The sequence below is a fragment of the Dromaius novaehollandiae genome, chromosome 8 (assembly GCF_036370855.1).
Source record: "Dromaius novaehollandiae isolate bDroNov1 chromosome 8, bDroNov1.hap1, whole genome shotgun sequence".
Classification (NCBI taxonomy): domain Eukaryota; kingdom Metazoa; phylum Chordata; class Aves; order Casuariiformes; family Dromaiidae; genus Dromaius; species Dromaius novaehollandiae.
The window spans coordinates 13451440-13467889 of NC_088105.1; the positions used below are offsets into that span (position 1 = coordinate 13451440).

The 16450-nt window shown below is 45.4% G+C and overlaps 1 protein-coding gene across 2 annotated transcripts in view; it reads right to left on the bottom strand.

Moving 5' to 3' along the window:
* Positions 1 to 15316, bottom strand: part of NOTCH2 (notch receptor 2) — a 92602-nt gene extending 77286 nt beyond the window's left edge. Inside the window, exons 1-2 of one of the 2 annotated variants that reach the window (XM_064515714.1) lie at positions 15053 to 15316; positions 3126 to 3207 (exon numbers count right to left, since the gene is read on the bottom strand). In XM_064515714.1, the coding sequence (XP_064371784.1) occupies positions 3126 to 3207; positions 15053 to 15134 (164 nt within the window). In that variant the 5' untranslated portion in view covers positions 15135 to 15316. Of the gene's footprint in view, positions 1 to 3125; positions 3208 to 4161; positions 4205 to 15052 lie in introns of those variants that run through there. The other variant, XM_026123352.2, reaches the window with a different exon arrangement.
* Between the last annotated feature and the right edge of the window lie 1134 nt (positions 15317 to 16450).

Below are 16450 nucleotides of genomic sequence, written 5' to 3' on the forward strand. Positions count from 1 at the left end.
CCTTGCAGAAACGCTGCAAGGCAGCATACTACCACCAGACTCTTCCTACTACAGCTTTCCCAGCCAGCTAGCAGCAGGGAGAGCAGAAAGGGTTTTCCTGTGATGTCCACAACTAGCACTAAGCAGCAAGAAAATGTTATCTTGCTCCTCTGCTGGGTACAAGAGTATGAAAGAAGGCTGCTTCATGCTTAACACCCTGATGTACAAAAGACTGTCAACAGATGCTGGGGGTGGGGAACAAAACAAACAAAAAACACACCGCAGTGCAGCACCAAGCCAAACTACAAACTGAAATTGCCCTTTTTCAAAGCAGAGCCCAGCAAGCTTGAACGGACGGGTCCCCCGCATACCGTTCTGCCACTCGCACTGCTACTCTTGCGGCAGATACTCCATACTCCCGGGAATCAGGTCTGCGTCCCCACCACGCTCGTCACCGAATGCACGTAGAAACCTCTCTCAAACAAAAATTCTGACCTTGGAAGAAGCAAACACAGGAACATGCGATTCTCTAAATATAAAATCAAGGTCAAAGAAGGTCAGTATTTCTATCAAACAAGTGCCACAAGATGACAGCCAAGGGCCAGCAGCGTCAGCAGGGGACCTGAGCTAAAGGGCACTCACGAGAGCAACCTGATAAAGATCCAATTCCAATTTCCTTACGAGGGTCACAATCTCTGTGCCCATAACAGAAGCCAGATGCACCAGAATAAAGGTTTCTTAGAGAAAACTAGCTTTCTCTTTTAAGGGAGTAGATAGTACAGGACTCTGACAAAGAAAGCTGTTTCAGCACTAACCTGTCACTTGCTGCTTTGCCAAATACTCAGACTGGATGTTTTACTTATCAATGCTCATGTTACCCGTGTCTTATTCATCATATATGATTCTCTCTGATGCAGCTTCTCTTTCAGATGTTCCCTTGCTTCCTACAGGCAGCAAGATTAACTAGATGGACTGACCACACACTGGAACAAACAACTCTGCCGAGAGGAGGCACAGAAAGAGGAAGAGAGCCTATTATAACAGCTTATTGCCAAGTAGAGGAAGTACTGCAGAAAACTTGAAAAAAGTGCAAAGGGTGGAGATTTAACTAATCAGTGAGTGATCCTGCAGAGCTAGAAGCCAAGCCACTTGCCTTAGTAATAAGTTCAGTTTTCTGAATAAAACATTTCTATTCTCACAGCCACCAAAAATTCAGAAAGTCATTTAGGTTACTACACCAGAAAGAAAGTTCCCCTATTCAGAGTTCCTCACAGTGCAGGAAAGAAAAAAAAAATTAAAACCAAAACAGGATGCTAAGAATCAGCCTGCTAAAGGTAGAATCTCCACAACTGAGTTTTTTGCCATTTTTCCTTTCCTTTTGCAAAAAAAATTTTTGAGCCAGAACTTGAAAACAGGTACATGCTCATCTCTGCAAACAGGCTTGCATTAGCCTTTCCATTTACTGCATCTGCAAAAGTACTGAGTTTTCACTCAAAGCAGAGGTTGGCTTAAGACCTACAAGAAGACTATGCACAAAAAGGAGGAAGGCAACATCAGAATTATAAATAGCTCTGCATTCTAAAAAATGTAGAAGAGCTGTCAAAGCTGCCACTGATAGAGGAAACGTGTCAAAGCCTGGCCCGCACCAAGAACATTGAAATTTTAAACGAAGTTAAACCATCAGGTGAACTGACTAAACAATTTTATACAGCCTAAAACACGGTTAACAGGAACAGGCGAGCTGCAGAAAACATCTGCAGCAAGGTATGAGAGGCACTGACAGCAATAGCAGTCTTTTTTAATATCTTTATTGTGACCCACACATTTTGGCTCCAGACTAATAGATTTAGACAGGCATTCATCAGCAAGAGCTGCTAACGTAACACAAACAGGTTCTTTTTTTCAGTCTTAAAATAGAGGGGGAACGTAGGAAAAATTTCAGGTTTCTTTTCAGAATGACAGTTCATTTCTGCTTTCAGTAATCTAAAAGCAATGGAAAGGAAAAGCCTAGGGAGTGGTAACAGTGAAAAATTGAAAACACAGTTGGGAATAACATGTTACTTTTTTTTCTTTTTCCTTCTTCCCTGTGACCCTTCTCTGCATCAGATTTGAAACTGAGAAGAACCTCAAATTAGGTTATGATTTCCCCTTTGTGTGCCACAGGTGCAAATTAAGCGTATCAAGTTTTGTGCACTGTATTAACAGAAAGAACTAACAACTGCAGACACGGAAGACAGATGGGTAGAAAAGGGTGAAGGGGGGGAAGCAGAGTTATGTGTTAGCCACGCTAAATCAATGCGACAGAATCCACCAACATCTAAAGAACGTAAGTACTAAGGAGAGAGGGATTTAGCATGCTACAAAATGGCACAACTTGCACTGATGAAGTAAACAAGGCCTAGAAAATAAATTCATTTACGCCAGACACATGGTAATCTAACCCCAGCAAACAGAAGAGATTTATTGTTTTGCAGAATAGAACTTCATTTAAAAAAATCCAAACTTTGCAGCTGAAGTTGAAAAGGTGAACTGCATTTAAACAGATGTGATACCATTCTCCAGGAGCTACACATTCCTCCAAAGCTCCTGCTGAGCAGCGTCCCAGGCAGCAGCAAAGCGAAGGCACTAAAGAAAGGTGTCAGCCTTTCCCCCTGCCTCAGCCCTCCCCTTTTTAACTCTCACATATTGCTTGCTGTCCACTACATGGAAAAGAACTGGCACACTCAAAAGTGCAGAGCAGTTCTGAAAAACCTCGTAAAAATATTCAGTTTTGGGGCTGAAGTTGTATAAATTAAGTCAAGCTATAAGATGGAGAGCAGGTTCTGACTTAACTTGTGGATTTCTTGAATCAAGGTACACAGTTTGCCTTAGGTTAGAAAGAGAGGCCACATTAGTCATGTAGGTGAAGTAATCAAACTGGTAAGGTCCAAGCCCAAAAGTCAGGACAGAAACTCCAGATTTCTTATGTTACAAAAAGCTAGCATAGAAGAATTAATGCACTAGCAAGAAACACAACCTGTGCTAAAACATTTACACTGAATGCACCTGACAATAAGAAAGCCTTAAAAATTCACATTTCCTTTCTATTTAGGACCCTGACTGAAAGAAGATTGGCAACTGAAATATTAAAAATAAATGTGACTTACTTGCAATATCCTGTACCATTCTGATACGGAATGCACCTTCCCTCATTAATACAAGGCTTGGAATCATCCATACACTGCAAAGCTGAAAGAAAAGTAAATGATGGTCAGATCAGTAGTCACACATGTAAAGTCAAAGCCTCATTAATATATTTTGGGGAATGCAAATGTTATACATAGCAAATTCTGTTATAACAGAAATAAATTTTATATGAGGGGAACAAAACCAAAGACGCTATCTCATAGTTTAAATTTATCTCTCACAGCATCAAAAGAGCCAGACTGAAAAAAGAATCAAATACAGATTATAAATACAAATACGTCAGGCAACTGAACACTTCCAGAGTTTCTTTTAGGTAGCTCTTGAAGCAAAGCATGCATAATTTCAGCAAGCTACACACACATTCACACCAGCACTTGCACATTTTGGCTTTAGTGCCACACAATTGCTACCTTCTGATCAAAATTTGGCACTCAGATTCTCTTAGGTAAGTGGCAACTACTCCTAAGCTATGTTTCATGATATCTTGTCTCGAATTTTTTCCTTCCTTTCTATTACCTCCAGGGTCACATGACAGTGAAATGGGGGTCTCTCTCCCTCGTAAGCTCACCTGCTATATTTCTAGCAATCCAGAATTTGCTGCAACATCACTGCTGTTACGGCTACTCTAATTTCAGTGATGGCTATGTTGGAGAGTAAATAAAAATGTATGAGATCATAAAAACTTGCAGTAAAGAATTTGATGTTTATGAGGAAGAGATACTCTATAGCTCAAGGTTGTCATTTTCAGTATGATATTTTAAATAAGGCATCAATTATGATCTACTTCAAGACTAATCAGTTTTTACCCACGTCTACTGGAAATTTTAGCAAGGCCTGCTGGAAGGAAGCAATGCATTCGCTCCAACTCTGGCAGGTGCTAGTCTCTTCAGTGGGACCTGAAGCAGCACGCTGTAGCTATGTCTCAAGCAATCAGAAAGGTTAGAAATATGGAAAACCTGCCGGAGAAGACAGCATTCTGGAACTGCAGAGACTTACCCAATCCATCCAGGCCAGAAACTGCCATTTGAATAGCTCCCAGCTAGTGGATAAAGCTCGAGGAATCAGAAGTTGCAGCTTCTGTCCTAAGCTTTACCCACATACCCGAAAGTCGCTTGATCTTCCAAGCCTCCATTTCTGTTTCCATCCCTCCAAACACATTTCAATGCCTTTATGCATCTGTGTCAGCTATCGTACTGCATTTGGGAAAGCATGTAACCAATGTTGGCTACGGCACCTAGAAGCACCAATAATATCCAACCACCTAATCCACCACATGTGCTCCAGCTGCTGTAGGGCAGATGGCCTCTGTCCTATGGTTTTGCTTTCCTCAAACAGTATTAAATTTTCCACACAAATTCAGTTTCTGTGGATTATCACAATTTAAAATGAAGCCAACATCCATTTCAGGAATAATCTTACAAGTCCTGAAAGTATACCAAGAAGGACTGGTCCAAGCTACCGCTAAAGCTTATATTCTGGTCATTACAGAATGGATTCAGAAACAAAAGGGATAAAGGCATCAGTCACACCAAGCTTTCTCTGCAACCAGCCCCAATTCAGTCCAACAGTCAGACAACTTGGAACCAACCCCAGTTACTATCCAGGGCTTGAAATGTTATTTCTCAATAATCCTGGAACATGTGAACAGGTCATATGCGCTGTTAGGTACGCAGGGACAATTTACACTTGCAATCGCAAGGGAATACGGTAAAATTAAATCCCGTTGTCCCAAGACGTTAACTTTATTTCTCACAATATGAGCACGGCTGCTTCCTGTTAACTTGCTTTGTGAAAACGGGGCACCAGATAACGCTGCTTCTGCAGGGCTCTCGGGAAGCGAACAAAATCCCACCCCGAGCCCCTTTCGGATAACCTCCGAGGTCAACGGCACAACGGCAACAGAAATATTAACACAGATTTTGGATGCTTTTCCCCTCCCACAACGGTGAGAAACATTCTGATTTACCTCTGTCTATCAATTTTTACCCCATTTACCAGCAACATCCACAGGTCTTCAAGTCCTGACTTAATCTGCGTCTGACGCTACAGGTGCGGCAGCTTGCTTCCAAAGCATGCGTTAGCTTCGCTTAGCACCGTTCAGTTATCCAGTGCTCAACCGACGACCAAAAGGACAGGCATATTCAGACGTTTCTCACTACTTAAGCTACTCCAAGGAAACGGAGGAAGGTAAAGTGAGCCTTGGCACATTTTAGAGAACGGAGATGGGAAACGGACTTGGTTTTCTCATCTCGCTACCTTAAGATTCCTTGAATTTTCATTCTTTCGCATCAATAAAGCCAATGAAGCAAATAGTCGGAGGATTACTTCTTTTGTGGCCATGCTTTCAAACACAGTTTTGTAACCCCTTCGAGGACCCGCATCCCCAGTGAGAGCTGACCAGCTATTTGTTTTTGTAACCCATATAGTAAAAACCCAACTAGCATTCGGCCAAAACCTCCTTTGCACGACTGCACGGAACGAAATGAGAGGACGACCGCTCTCGGCTTTTCAGTAAGGATATCCTGAATCAGCGAAGCAGAATACAGCACCGCTTGCCTCCCTCCTCTCCCAAAATCAGTCTTAGAAAAACTGCAATTAAATAACTTCTGGTCTAGCTTGCAAGGCCAAACACAGATACAGGGGAGAGACTTTGGCAAAGTAATGATTAATTTTCTCCTGTTTCTTGACAAATTATTTTTGCCTTGAACTCCTGTTTAGCAGGTCATTAAAATACTTCTGGCCCTTGTAATTCTTTTTACAGAGACACAAACTGAACTGGGGAATGCAGGTAACTACATATATACTGCATATAATATTTTAGTAGTGAAGAAAGTAAAAAAACAAAAGCAAACTGACCACTGTACCTTTTTCAGCTTAACACTAAAATAGACTGGACACACATTCAAATGTAAATAAGATTAAGTTAATATAACTGTAACAATATTCTATATTAAAATGAGTATTAGAAAGTAACATTACTCTTTCTTTAAAAAAAAAGAAATCAAAAGGGAAATTGAAGACTACAGTTCTCACAAGGAGGTTAGCGTTTCTGTGCTCAAAGCACTGTCTTCCGGTACTTTTTGCTAACTTTAATAACTTCCCAATGCATGCAGAGAGCTAGGCATTTCAACATGATTTACTTCAAAAGCTACTTTTCTGCTACCCCACCATGTTGTGCTCAAGAGTCAATAGTATCAGAAGCTTTATCTTCTACCTCAGCCAGCATAATGTATAAAGTTAAACATCTGTGATGTTAGCTGGAAGTCTTTTCTTGCGTACAGCATGGGAGAGGACAGTCTTGTCTTGAAAGGAAACCCCGGTTAGCCCTTTTTCCAGAAGATGAAATCAGCAGAGGTGTCACGGCTCCGAGTCTAACAGGCTGCTTCTGACAGTTTTCTTCTCCGTTAAAAAACGGTGGGGAATTGTTTGTTGGTTTTCTGGGCTTGCCCTAGCTTGCAAACACAACTGAGATGACTGGTACCGGAGTGAGCCTAGACCAAGCGCGAGCAGCAATGTTGCAAGTCCTCAAGCTCTCAGGTGGTGGAGCGCTAGCCCAGGTATGCCAGCACGACCTCATGGGGATATCTCAGGGCTCGTTACCGCACTGAATTGCCTTATGATTTTTATCAGTCCTTTTGGGCATATCAAGGTAATACTGGGAAAACACCCAATGATTATCAACAGTTTGGCTCAAGCCCTTACTATGCAGTGGCCAGGCCACCACTGAGTGAAAGAAATATCCAATTTCTAGCCTGCATTCTAACCAAGTTTAAAAGACGTATCAGATAAAGACTTTAAATGTGTACGAGATGAATGTTATTAGCTAAACTACCCAGCTTGGAGTCCATATAAACCATTGCAGAACACCTGCATTTAGACACAAATTCTAATCTGATATTTTAACTAGCCTACCAGGACCGTTTCCCAAGGCTAGAGTGAAAACCTGGTAGCCACTGTTGTAAAATGAACACAGGCAGAAAGTGATACTCAAAAAAACTATAGGAAGTGCTGTGACTCTAAACATCTGAATCAGTCTAAGGTCACATCTATTTGGAGTACAATTTAGACCAGGTTTAATTTTTCTGGCTAAAGAGGCAGTTAAAGAAAATCTAAGAGGAAAAGTTATGTTTCTTCCTTATTGTTCTTTAGGATGCCTGGATGATCTGAAAGTTGTGATTTGTTTTCCTACTCTTCATCTGCACACTATAAATTCAGACTCTTTTTAGGCTAGAAAATTAAAAGAAATAGTGAAGGAAGAAGCTGTAAGTGCCAGCATTCAGCTTTTAAGAAGACAGACTGCTATGGGGGGTGGGGGGGAAGCTGTAACTGTAGAAAATCCAAAGGGCTTCGTAACAGATACTAGAAGGGGAGTAAAGTTAATAAACTGCTCACCTAGGAGTTGAGAAAGAGTCAAGTAGAAACAAAAATGCAAAATACCAAAACAATTAACGCTGTGAGGAAGAGACGTTACGAAGCTGGTTTCCTGTAACTCTGCGAACTGTGGTTGATTATCCTGTATCTAAGAATGTGCAGGCTCTGACCAAAGCTGCTTCTGCAAGCAAGGGGAGAGCGATAGTCTGACACACACTGCTAGATAACTAACAGAGCTGCCCTCACGGTACAGCCTTCTCCTTCAGAGGACGCTAACAGGGTGTCTTTCCTCTTTCAACCCACAAATTTTCTATTAAGTTGATAGAAACTTATTCTCTTCTAAACATCTAGCCCTCTCTCATATACGGTTGAAACGAGTCAAAAGGTTCAAGAGCTCTTGGGGGAGAAGGTGGACAACAACCTACCTAAAATAGAGAAAAAAAAAGTCAGACCAAAACTAACGTGTTGAAGACTAGAAAGAAAGTTGAAAGACAGGACAGGTTTCAATAAGCTTCGTGTAGTTAGTGGATTTACCGTCCCAATTGACATTCATGAGAAATAACATGTCATTTCAACTCTGTTATTCCCTTATATACCATGAGGAAGGAGGAAAGCATTCAAAGTTGTCAAAGAGCTCACACAGCGGCACAGGCATGTACGGGGAAACATCTGTGCACGTTCAGACTACTTTGTAGCTGCGGAGTTGTATCAGCTCTGAAGAGAAGGGCCATCAGCAAGGTCAGAAACACAACTCCACCACAAATCAAGGTGTCTCAGATTCCCAGAGGGTAACAAACAGCCTCTGATTCCCTCCCGGAAAAACACTACATGAAGAGAGGAGCTAAGAAAACAAGGTTGAAGGACGAGGTGAAGTACCTGTAAAAAGCCTGGTAGCTCCTTCCTGCGAGGAAACCGACAGAACACGTCAACGGCGACAACACACACAAGCTGAGGAAGCTCAATGCTCAAAAAAAACAGTAAGGACTAAGAAATTGCATAAATGCAAAGAATACCCTAAGATAACCAAATTTTGGAGGAAAACCACAAAGTAGAGAACTAATTAGGCTATTCACTAATCTCAACAGATTACAGTTCAAATGAGGTTATTTATCATGGAAAGGAACCACTAATAAGTAAGTGCTAGCTGACAACACTAGAACAGTTTATTTTTTGGAAGTGAACAGATCACCCCACAGCACAGGGAGAAAGGGGGGAAAAAAAAAAGGGAAATCCTTGCTGTGAAAAAGTGATAAAGTCCTTACATTCAGCTCAAACAGATTTAGAAAATGTTAACATTTTAGGAACTTAAGCAAGCTGAGCAGTTTGCCTGTCACAGGTAGTAGTTAACGATGAAGCTTGTCTATACTGCATGGAAATCAATAAAGTAAACATAATCAGATTGTTTAAAGCATTTTAAGAGATCCATATGCATCCAGTTGCTATGAAAGCTTCACTTATTCAAAAGATTCATGGTTCAGCACTTTCAAACAAGACACGCTCAGCTCAAGACTTCCTCTTTATCTTTGTTAAGATAATAGGTGATTAAGAGCTGACATTCCTGATACCTCTAAAGTAAAAAAAAGGTAACATGCATGTAATATTTTATTAATTACAGGCTTAGCAGTACTCAATAATAGCTCTAATTCAAATTTAAGGATTAAAAAAAAAAATCATTAAACAGATAAATCCTCCCTTCGTGTTTCTCATTTCTGATACCGAAGCCTGCAAGACTTTTAACACCTGCATATTTATTCAAAGCTCATCTTGTTAAGACCAAAAGGAAACCAGGAATCATTTGGGAGAAGTACTCGGAGCTCTGTTGCGGCAATAAGTCAAAGGATCCAAAACAGCGATCCATGAGGGAGTCCTGATGCCTTGCTAGACTCCTCAAAGACACCCACTGCACAGGAAGCAAGAGGTGACTTCTACCATCTGCTACAAAGCACACATTACAGCAAGGTGTTTCGTAGGTGGATGGTCCACATCCGGATACTACACAAACCGCCACACACTGAGAAGAGGTGCTCAAAATAACAATAGCTTCTCACAGGTGAACAGTTGGGGAAAATGAGTAAGAAAATTGCAAAAAAGTCCAGCCATGCTAACTGCAGGGTGGAGCCTGAAAGCATTTATATGGTGCTGACTGGGAAAAAGAGATGCCTCCCCCCAGATTCCAGGACATCCCAGGAACAAGTAAAGCTAAAAGAAAACTGCCAGCAGGCCACATTCAGCACCCTTCAAATGTTCTCCGCTATTTGTACAAATAAAAGCCTGAAATAAATGGGATAGCTCAACACGCCTCAGCTCAGAAGCCGACCAGAGCTCAGAGGAGTGGGAAGGGACACAGCCAGTCCCCCATACCTTCTGGGAGAGAAAACCCCAAGGGTCTAAACTGCTTTTCTTCACTAGCTTCTCTAGACTCCATAAGGCAAGCATAAAAACAGTTGCAAAAATCAAATATTTAATGGATTTCAGAAGAAACAAGCCTATAGGAAGAAATTTTGCTTTAGAAGTCCATCAATCTGTTAAATTCAAGAATGCAAACAGCAAACCCAACTGCATTATATAAAGCTAGAGGTGATCCCATAAGCTCTCAGACCCACAGAACTGCATGCCCTACAATCATGTTTCAAATCTCTTCTCCAGTCAAAGAGCCTGAGCATTTAGCAACAGGTAGAAAGTATTAATTTGTCCTCTTAGGAGCAGAGCTGGGAACTGTTGTCCAAATTCACAGACAAAATTGGAGAATTTGTCCTCGAGGTCTTAGACCTAGGGACCTGTAGGAGGACTACTATTTCTATCAGACGTGGCCCCAGTTCATGTGACACTATTCCTGTTCAAGAACTCCTGATAAAAGCTCAAGTTATAAGATATATTGAATTTTAGATACACTTTTAATACAGTTTAAAAGTCTGTCAACTATATTCTCTATTTACTTTCACAGCTGTTGTTTCCTGCCTTCCCATATTTTCGGAGTTTTCCGCACAAAGCCAAAATATCTAAAATCCAGAACTGCAACGCAAAGCATTTACTTAAAAAAAGTTTTCAACAAAAAACACAGTTAAGGCAATTAAAGAGCTGAAGAGGTATTGGTGTTTCCATGGAAATCTGGCAGACAGAAACTATGTTTGCCGCATTCTCCGAAGTCTTCCGTCATCCTCCATTACTAAATCTTTATTAATTTGAACATTAAGAATGTTTGCCTCTGCAGAAGGGGTAGCCCACCACTTGCCATTATCATTGCTTTCCCCAGCAATTAATGGTGATGTCAGAGAAACAAGATTAAGACTTGCTGTATGGAACAAACATCAGGCACCAATGCCATTTTGAGATACAAAGCTCTTTTTTCATCCTTCTGCAGGCTAAAAAAAGGACATGTGCCCTAGGAATGAGCTATTTTCTAAATAGAATGAAAGATTATTTCTGTAGCGCTCAAATGATCATGTATTTAGAACGATATAGGCACTATTCCTTCTGGATGGGCATTGACCAGACACAGCCCTTGACTTTTGTTGGCAAGATGATCTTAGAATGAATTAATAGAAACTAAGAATATAACTACAAAAGGCCATTTTAACACAGATGCTTTGGAAAGTTCTTTTTCCAACATGGATGACATTTCCTTAGTAGGCCCCAAAGGAGGAGTCAGGATTAATAATCACTATACCATTCCTTGGCTTCATAGTCAAGAGTACAAACTGAAAGGAAATGAAGTTATGTCAACTGAAAGTTGTGAATGTTTGGTTTTGTCTTTAAGTAAGATTCCCAAGTCCAGAAGAAGCAGGCTGTAAGAGTTCTGCTGATCTTCTTACATTTACTCCTAACTTTACAGAGAGTATACATTCCAAATCCCATCTGCCCCAAACCATTAGGACAACGATGGTTTCATTCAGGCCAGATGCTCAAACCCTAGCCACGGTTCCCTTTCACAACACAAACAGTTTTTAAAAATCGGGAGAAGCTGAATAGGACCAGATCAATAATATTAAAGAAAAATACCAACCTACTGCAGCAGCAGCAAGACAAGAAATAAAAGGAAAAATGAAAACTGAGGAAGCTGACAAAAGCCCAACCCACCCATTGCAAGAAATTCAAATACCAAACACCACCAGAGGCATAACTCCTCTTTTCCCAGTGATTCAAGTCTTGAGAACGTTTGGGAGAGTATCTTCACATATTTTTAATTGACTAAATGATGCCCTACAGGAAGTGATGTAAGCTAGCCAAATTATAATCACACTCAACTTTGAAAGTCTAAATCAGCATCTTTGATAAGAACAAATTTGATAGACAGTAACACCTTCAAACGATCAAGTAAAACTTGCTCTTCAGCAAATCCACCTCAAGCAAACAGACCAGCACTGTCAGCGTTACCTAGTCTTCAAAAGTTTTGCTGTTTTAAGAGTAAAGATCCCAAACTGCGGCTCACAAAGAGATGCTCTAGACGTACTGCATTTTGTTAGAAATCAAGGGCTGACAGTCAACTGCAATCCAGTGAATTTGGGCTTAAAGAAACTCAGAGTTCGCTTCTGCAGTAACAAACGTTAATAGTAATAAAGCTCACTGTAATTATCCACCATTACTAGGGAGGATTCCCGTTTCACCCATTGCTGTCTGATCAGAAAAGGAACAAATGCTGTCAACATTAACAGCAATCATCAGGAGAGTGTTCTCACCAGCAGTACAGGTGTTCCTGCCCCACCCCAGCTTACTGCAACCTCAGCTCCAGCCTTTCAGAAAACAAAGGCTCAACTGGAAAAGCAAGTTGCTACACCATTGGGCTTGCATGATGAGGCAGAGCTGAGGAGTCCAAACCATAGCACTTAACACATCCAGGAGCCTCCCATGCACTGACAGCAAGGGCTGATACCAGATACCTGCCGTCTCTTGCACAAGAGCATCATGACAGGTGAATACATATGCATCTGAAAATACCCTTTCGGTGACTTCATCTTTCCCTTTTCCATTCATTCTAGCCACAGCTTCCACTCCCAAGAACCATATGCAGTATTTCATGAACACCAGGAGCCGTTTTCATTCTAGATTTGTCATCTCTGACAACCAGTCTTTATTTAGCACAGGAACAAGTTCTGATCCACAGTGCAAATTCAACTTCTGCAGCATGGGAGGACTTAAACCAGCCTCCTAGACAGAAAAAGTTAAGACTTCTTCCCTATCAGAAAAAGAACTTCTTAGGGCTAGCAACAAACTGCGAAGTTGCTAGCATTAAGCCACAGTGTAAATAAATGGGCATGACATGTAGTCTCTGCAAAAAGAGTATTTTGCCATCTTTCTGGATTGCATAAATCATTTTCAGAAATAACAACCCCAACACACACCACACATCAACCCTACCAAGAAAACAAGCTTCTCAATTTTTAAGACACCTATCCTCGAAAGAGCCTTCATTTTTCCCATTCTTTTTGAGCAAACTTGGCCAAAATATATTCAGCAAGTAGCTTTTTTGACTCCAACCATTTTCTTCTAACATAGCAATAAGACTAAGCAAGTCAGATTTCAGATTCACAGAAAAACATTCCTCCCAAAAGACAAATAACGATCATTCCAAAGTCAAAACACATAGATAGATTTACCAGGCTACTCAGTATCCAAGACAGCAGTGGTGGTCAAAACTCTGCAGATACCAGCTTCTATTCCTAACTATAACAAAGATTAAAACTGCTGAAATTATTAGCAGCTCACTTGGTCAAGCACTAAACAACTTCCACTACCGCTCTCTCCCATCACTTCAGTTTTCAGACGACTTGTGAAGAGTGATCTGCCTTACTAGGAGCAAAAAGAAAAAAAAAGAAAAAGAAGAAAAGAAAAAAGAGAAGTCACACAAGTAGTCAAAGACTGCTGGTCCTTGATAGCTTTCAAGTGCTGCAAGGCTGCACATGATTTATCCCCTGAACAGGGAAGCTCCTCAGAGAGGCATGAAATCCATCAGGACCAATCAGTTAAGGCTGTGGACCACATCCTCCAGCCCGGCAGTAAAACCTACGGCCAACGCCAACACAGAACAGGGAGCAACGATGAAACACAGCCGTTTCTTCAGATACACAAACACGCACACATAGATTCATCTAGCCTGAACTGCTTGTTGATTGACAATTAAAAAAGGAGGGAGCAATTTTAATAACTCTTCCCATCTTTCTGAATACGTAGGTATTTCCTCAATAAAGTTGAAATACCTATGCATCACATTCATTTTAAGTGATGGAAGATAGTAACCTTTTTTCCTCCCGTATTTGCAAAGCAAAACCTCCAACACTCAATTCGTCCTTTTGCAACAGTATATAATACTACTACTACACTGAAAATAGAGGAATATTTCCATATAAGCTTCCCACACCAGAGTGTGATTCTTAGTCTTCCTACCACAGGATTTTTTGAGGCCCTCTCACTGTTTTAAAGCTAGCTGCACTCTTGAAAAATCTGTGCTCTGAGTTCACAGCACTGTGGATCTGCAGGTCTCCGGGAAGTCAGTGTTCCCAAAACCCGCAGAGCGCACCAAGGCGAGTCGGGGGTGGCTCTCCGTCACTCTGGCTTTTCACGCAAGGACCGCGCTTGGGCCAAAGAGATGAAAATCCCCATTGAGTAATTCCTGTGTTACTTGCACCACCTCGCACAGACATTACGCCACTCTCCAAGACGCAACCGACATCTCGCCGCTCAGCCGCTGCTGCCCACTCCCACCCAGAGGAAGCGCTGGGGTCATTCGTGCCCCTGCCCCCGGGTGAGCACCCGCCCGCGGCCCGGCGCCCTGGCGCAGCACCGTCCTGGTTGCCCGGTAAACACCCACACGTCAGGCGGCCCGATCGATTTTGAGGCAAAAACCCAAAGAGAAGCCTTTCCTCCTCCGCCCCGCGGGGCCTCGCAGGCCGGCCGGGATGGCTGGGGGGAGCCATGGCCCCAGGCACACCCCCTCTGCAGACCCCCCCCCGGGGGATAAGGATCCTCTCCTCACCCCACGGACACGGCCCCGAGCCCCCCGCACCCCACAGACCTGGCCCTGAAGCCCCCCACAGCTCCCCCAAGCTGCACCCCACACAGCACCTCATCCCTTGGAGATGACCCTGAAGCCCCCACAGCTCCCCAACCCACACCCCACACAGCACCTCACCCCACAGACGTGGCCCTGAAGCCCCCACAGCTCCCCCAGCCCGCACCCCACACATCACCTCACCCCTCGGAGATGGCTCTGAAGCCCCCACAGCTCCCCAGCCCGCACCCCACACATCACCTCACCCCTCGGAGATGGCTCTGAAGCCCCCACAGCTCCCCAGCCTGCACCCCACACATCACCTCACCCCGCAGACATGACCCCCACACTGCCTCGCCCCGCGGACACGTCCCCAAGCCCCCCGCAGCTCCCCGCCCGCACCCCGCAGACACGGCCCCGACCACCCACCCGGCCCCGCACCCCAGCGCCGCCCGCCCCGCACGCGGCCCCCCAGCCCCCGCCCCACATCCCCCACGTCGCGGCCCCACGAGCCCCCGCCCCCGCACTCACCCGCCGCGGGCTCGGCGCGGCTCAGCACGGCCAGCACCAGGCCGAGGAGGGCGGCGAGCGCCGGCCCCGCTCCGCGGGCCATGGCCACGGCCGCTCCCGCCCGTCCCGTCCCGGCGCGTCCCGTCCCGGCGCGGCGGAGCGCGGCGCGGAAGGATCTGCGCCGCCGCCGATGGCGCCCGCCGCGGAGGGACACGGCCGCGCCGCCGCCGCCGCCCCCGCTTCCTCCGCCGCGCCGCGCCGCGCCGCGCCCGGCCGCCCGCCCGCCCGCCGCCAGGAGGCGCCCGCGGGGCAGCGCGGGGGCTGCGGCACCCGCGACGGCGGGGCCGGGCCGCCCTGCCCTGCCCTGCCCTGCCCGCGGCCGCCTGCGTGTGCGCGGCCCCCCGCCGCGGCAGAGCCGGGGTCCGGTCGGCCTGGCCGGGCCGTGTTGGCGCGGTCCCGCCGTGCTTCGTGCGGGGCACGGCCTGCAGGGCCGGAAGCGGAGCCCCGGGTTTGGTGCAAAACTGGGCAGCACAAGGTTTCCTCGTATGAAATGATGGGCAGCGGCAGCCGACACGAACGGGAAAACGAGCACCGGAACAAAGCTGGGGGGGGGGGGGGGAGAGGCAGGCGTGCAGCCAGAGCGCGGCGGCTCCGGCTCCTTCCCCCTCACACAGCTAGTTCGGGAGGAATCCTGGTGTCTCCCTGCAAGCGGCAATTTCCCGCTCCCGCCGCGCTGAGCAGCGCTTGTTATCCCCGACCTCGAAGCGGTGACTGCTCTCGCGGGCGCTGTGTGCGGCCCCATCACGAGCTGCCGCCCTCCGCAGCCAAGGGCACCACGCGGCCCGCGGGGTCCGTCGGGCCCGGCTGGGCGCTCCGGCCGCGGCAGCGTGTCGCGTGGCGCTCGGCGGGTTTCCCCGGCGCTCGCGGCCCACGGTGCGACGCTGGGGCTGTGCCGGGGAGCGCCGGTGCTGTGAGCGGTGCCAGCTGAGGGATTACCGGGGCTGAGCGGGCGGCATATCCGCAGTATCGCTGCTTAAGCGGTCCTGGCACTCGGGGAAATCCCGGCGCTTGGGCTGACAAAGGCAGGAGATCAGGCCACCAGCCAGCCCCAGCGGCACCTCGCAGCCCGGGGGCGTGAAGGCGGAGGCGCCCTGCTCTTCCCCTGCTCCTCGCCTTGCAGCAAGCTCTGGTGCCACCAGCTCTGCAAGAGCACACCGTCTCCTTCCGAATAAAATGTGTTTTCTCGCTATAACCTTTCTGTGACACTATTGTCGGTCTCAAGCTTTCAAACACCAGCTCAGCCCACACCCAAATGCCTGACCTAAATCGTAGCATATTTATTTAGCACACGTAAAAACATTGCCTTATTTTTATCTGCCCCTGTTTTGGGGATCTTTAGGACACACCAGAGCCATATAT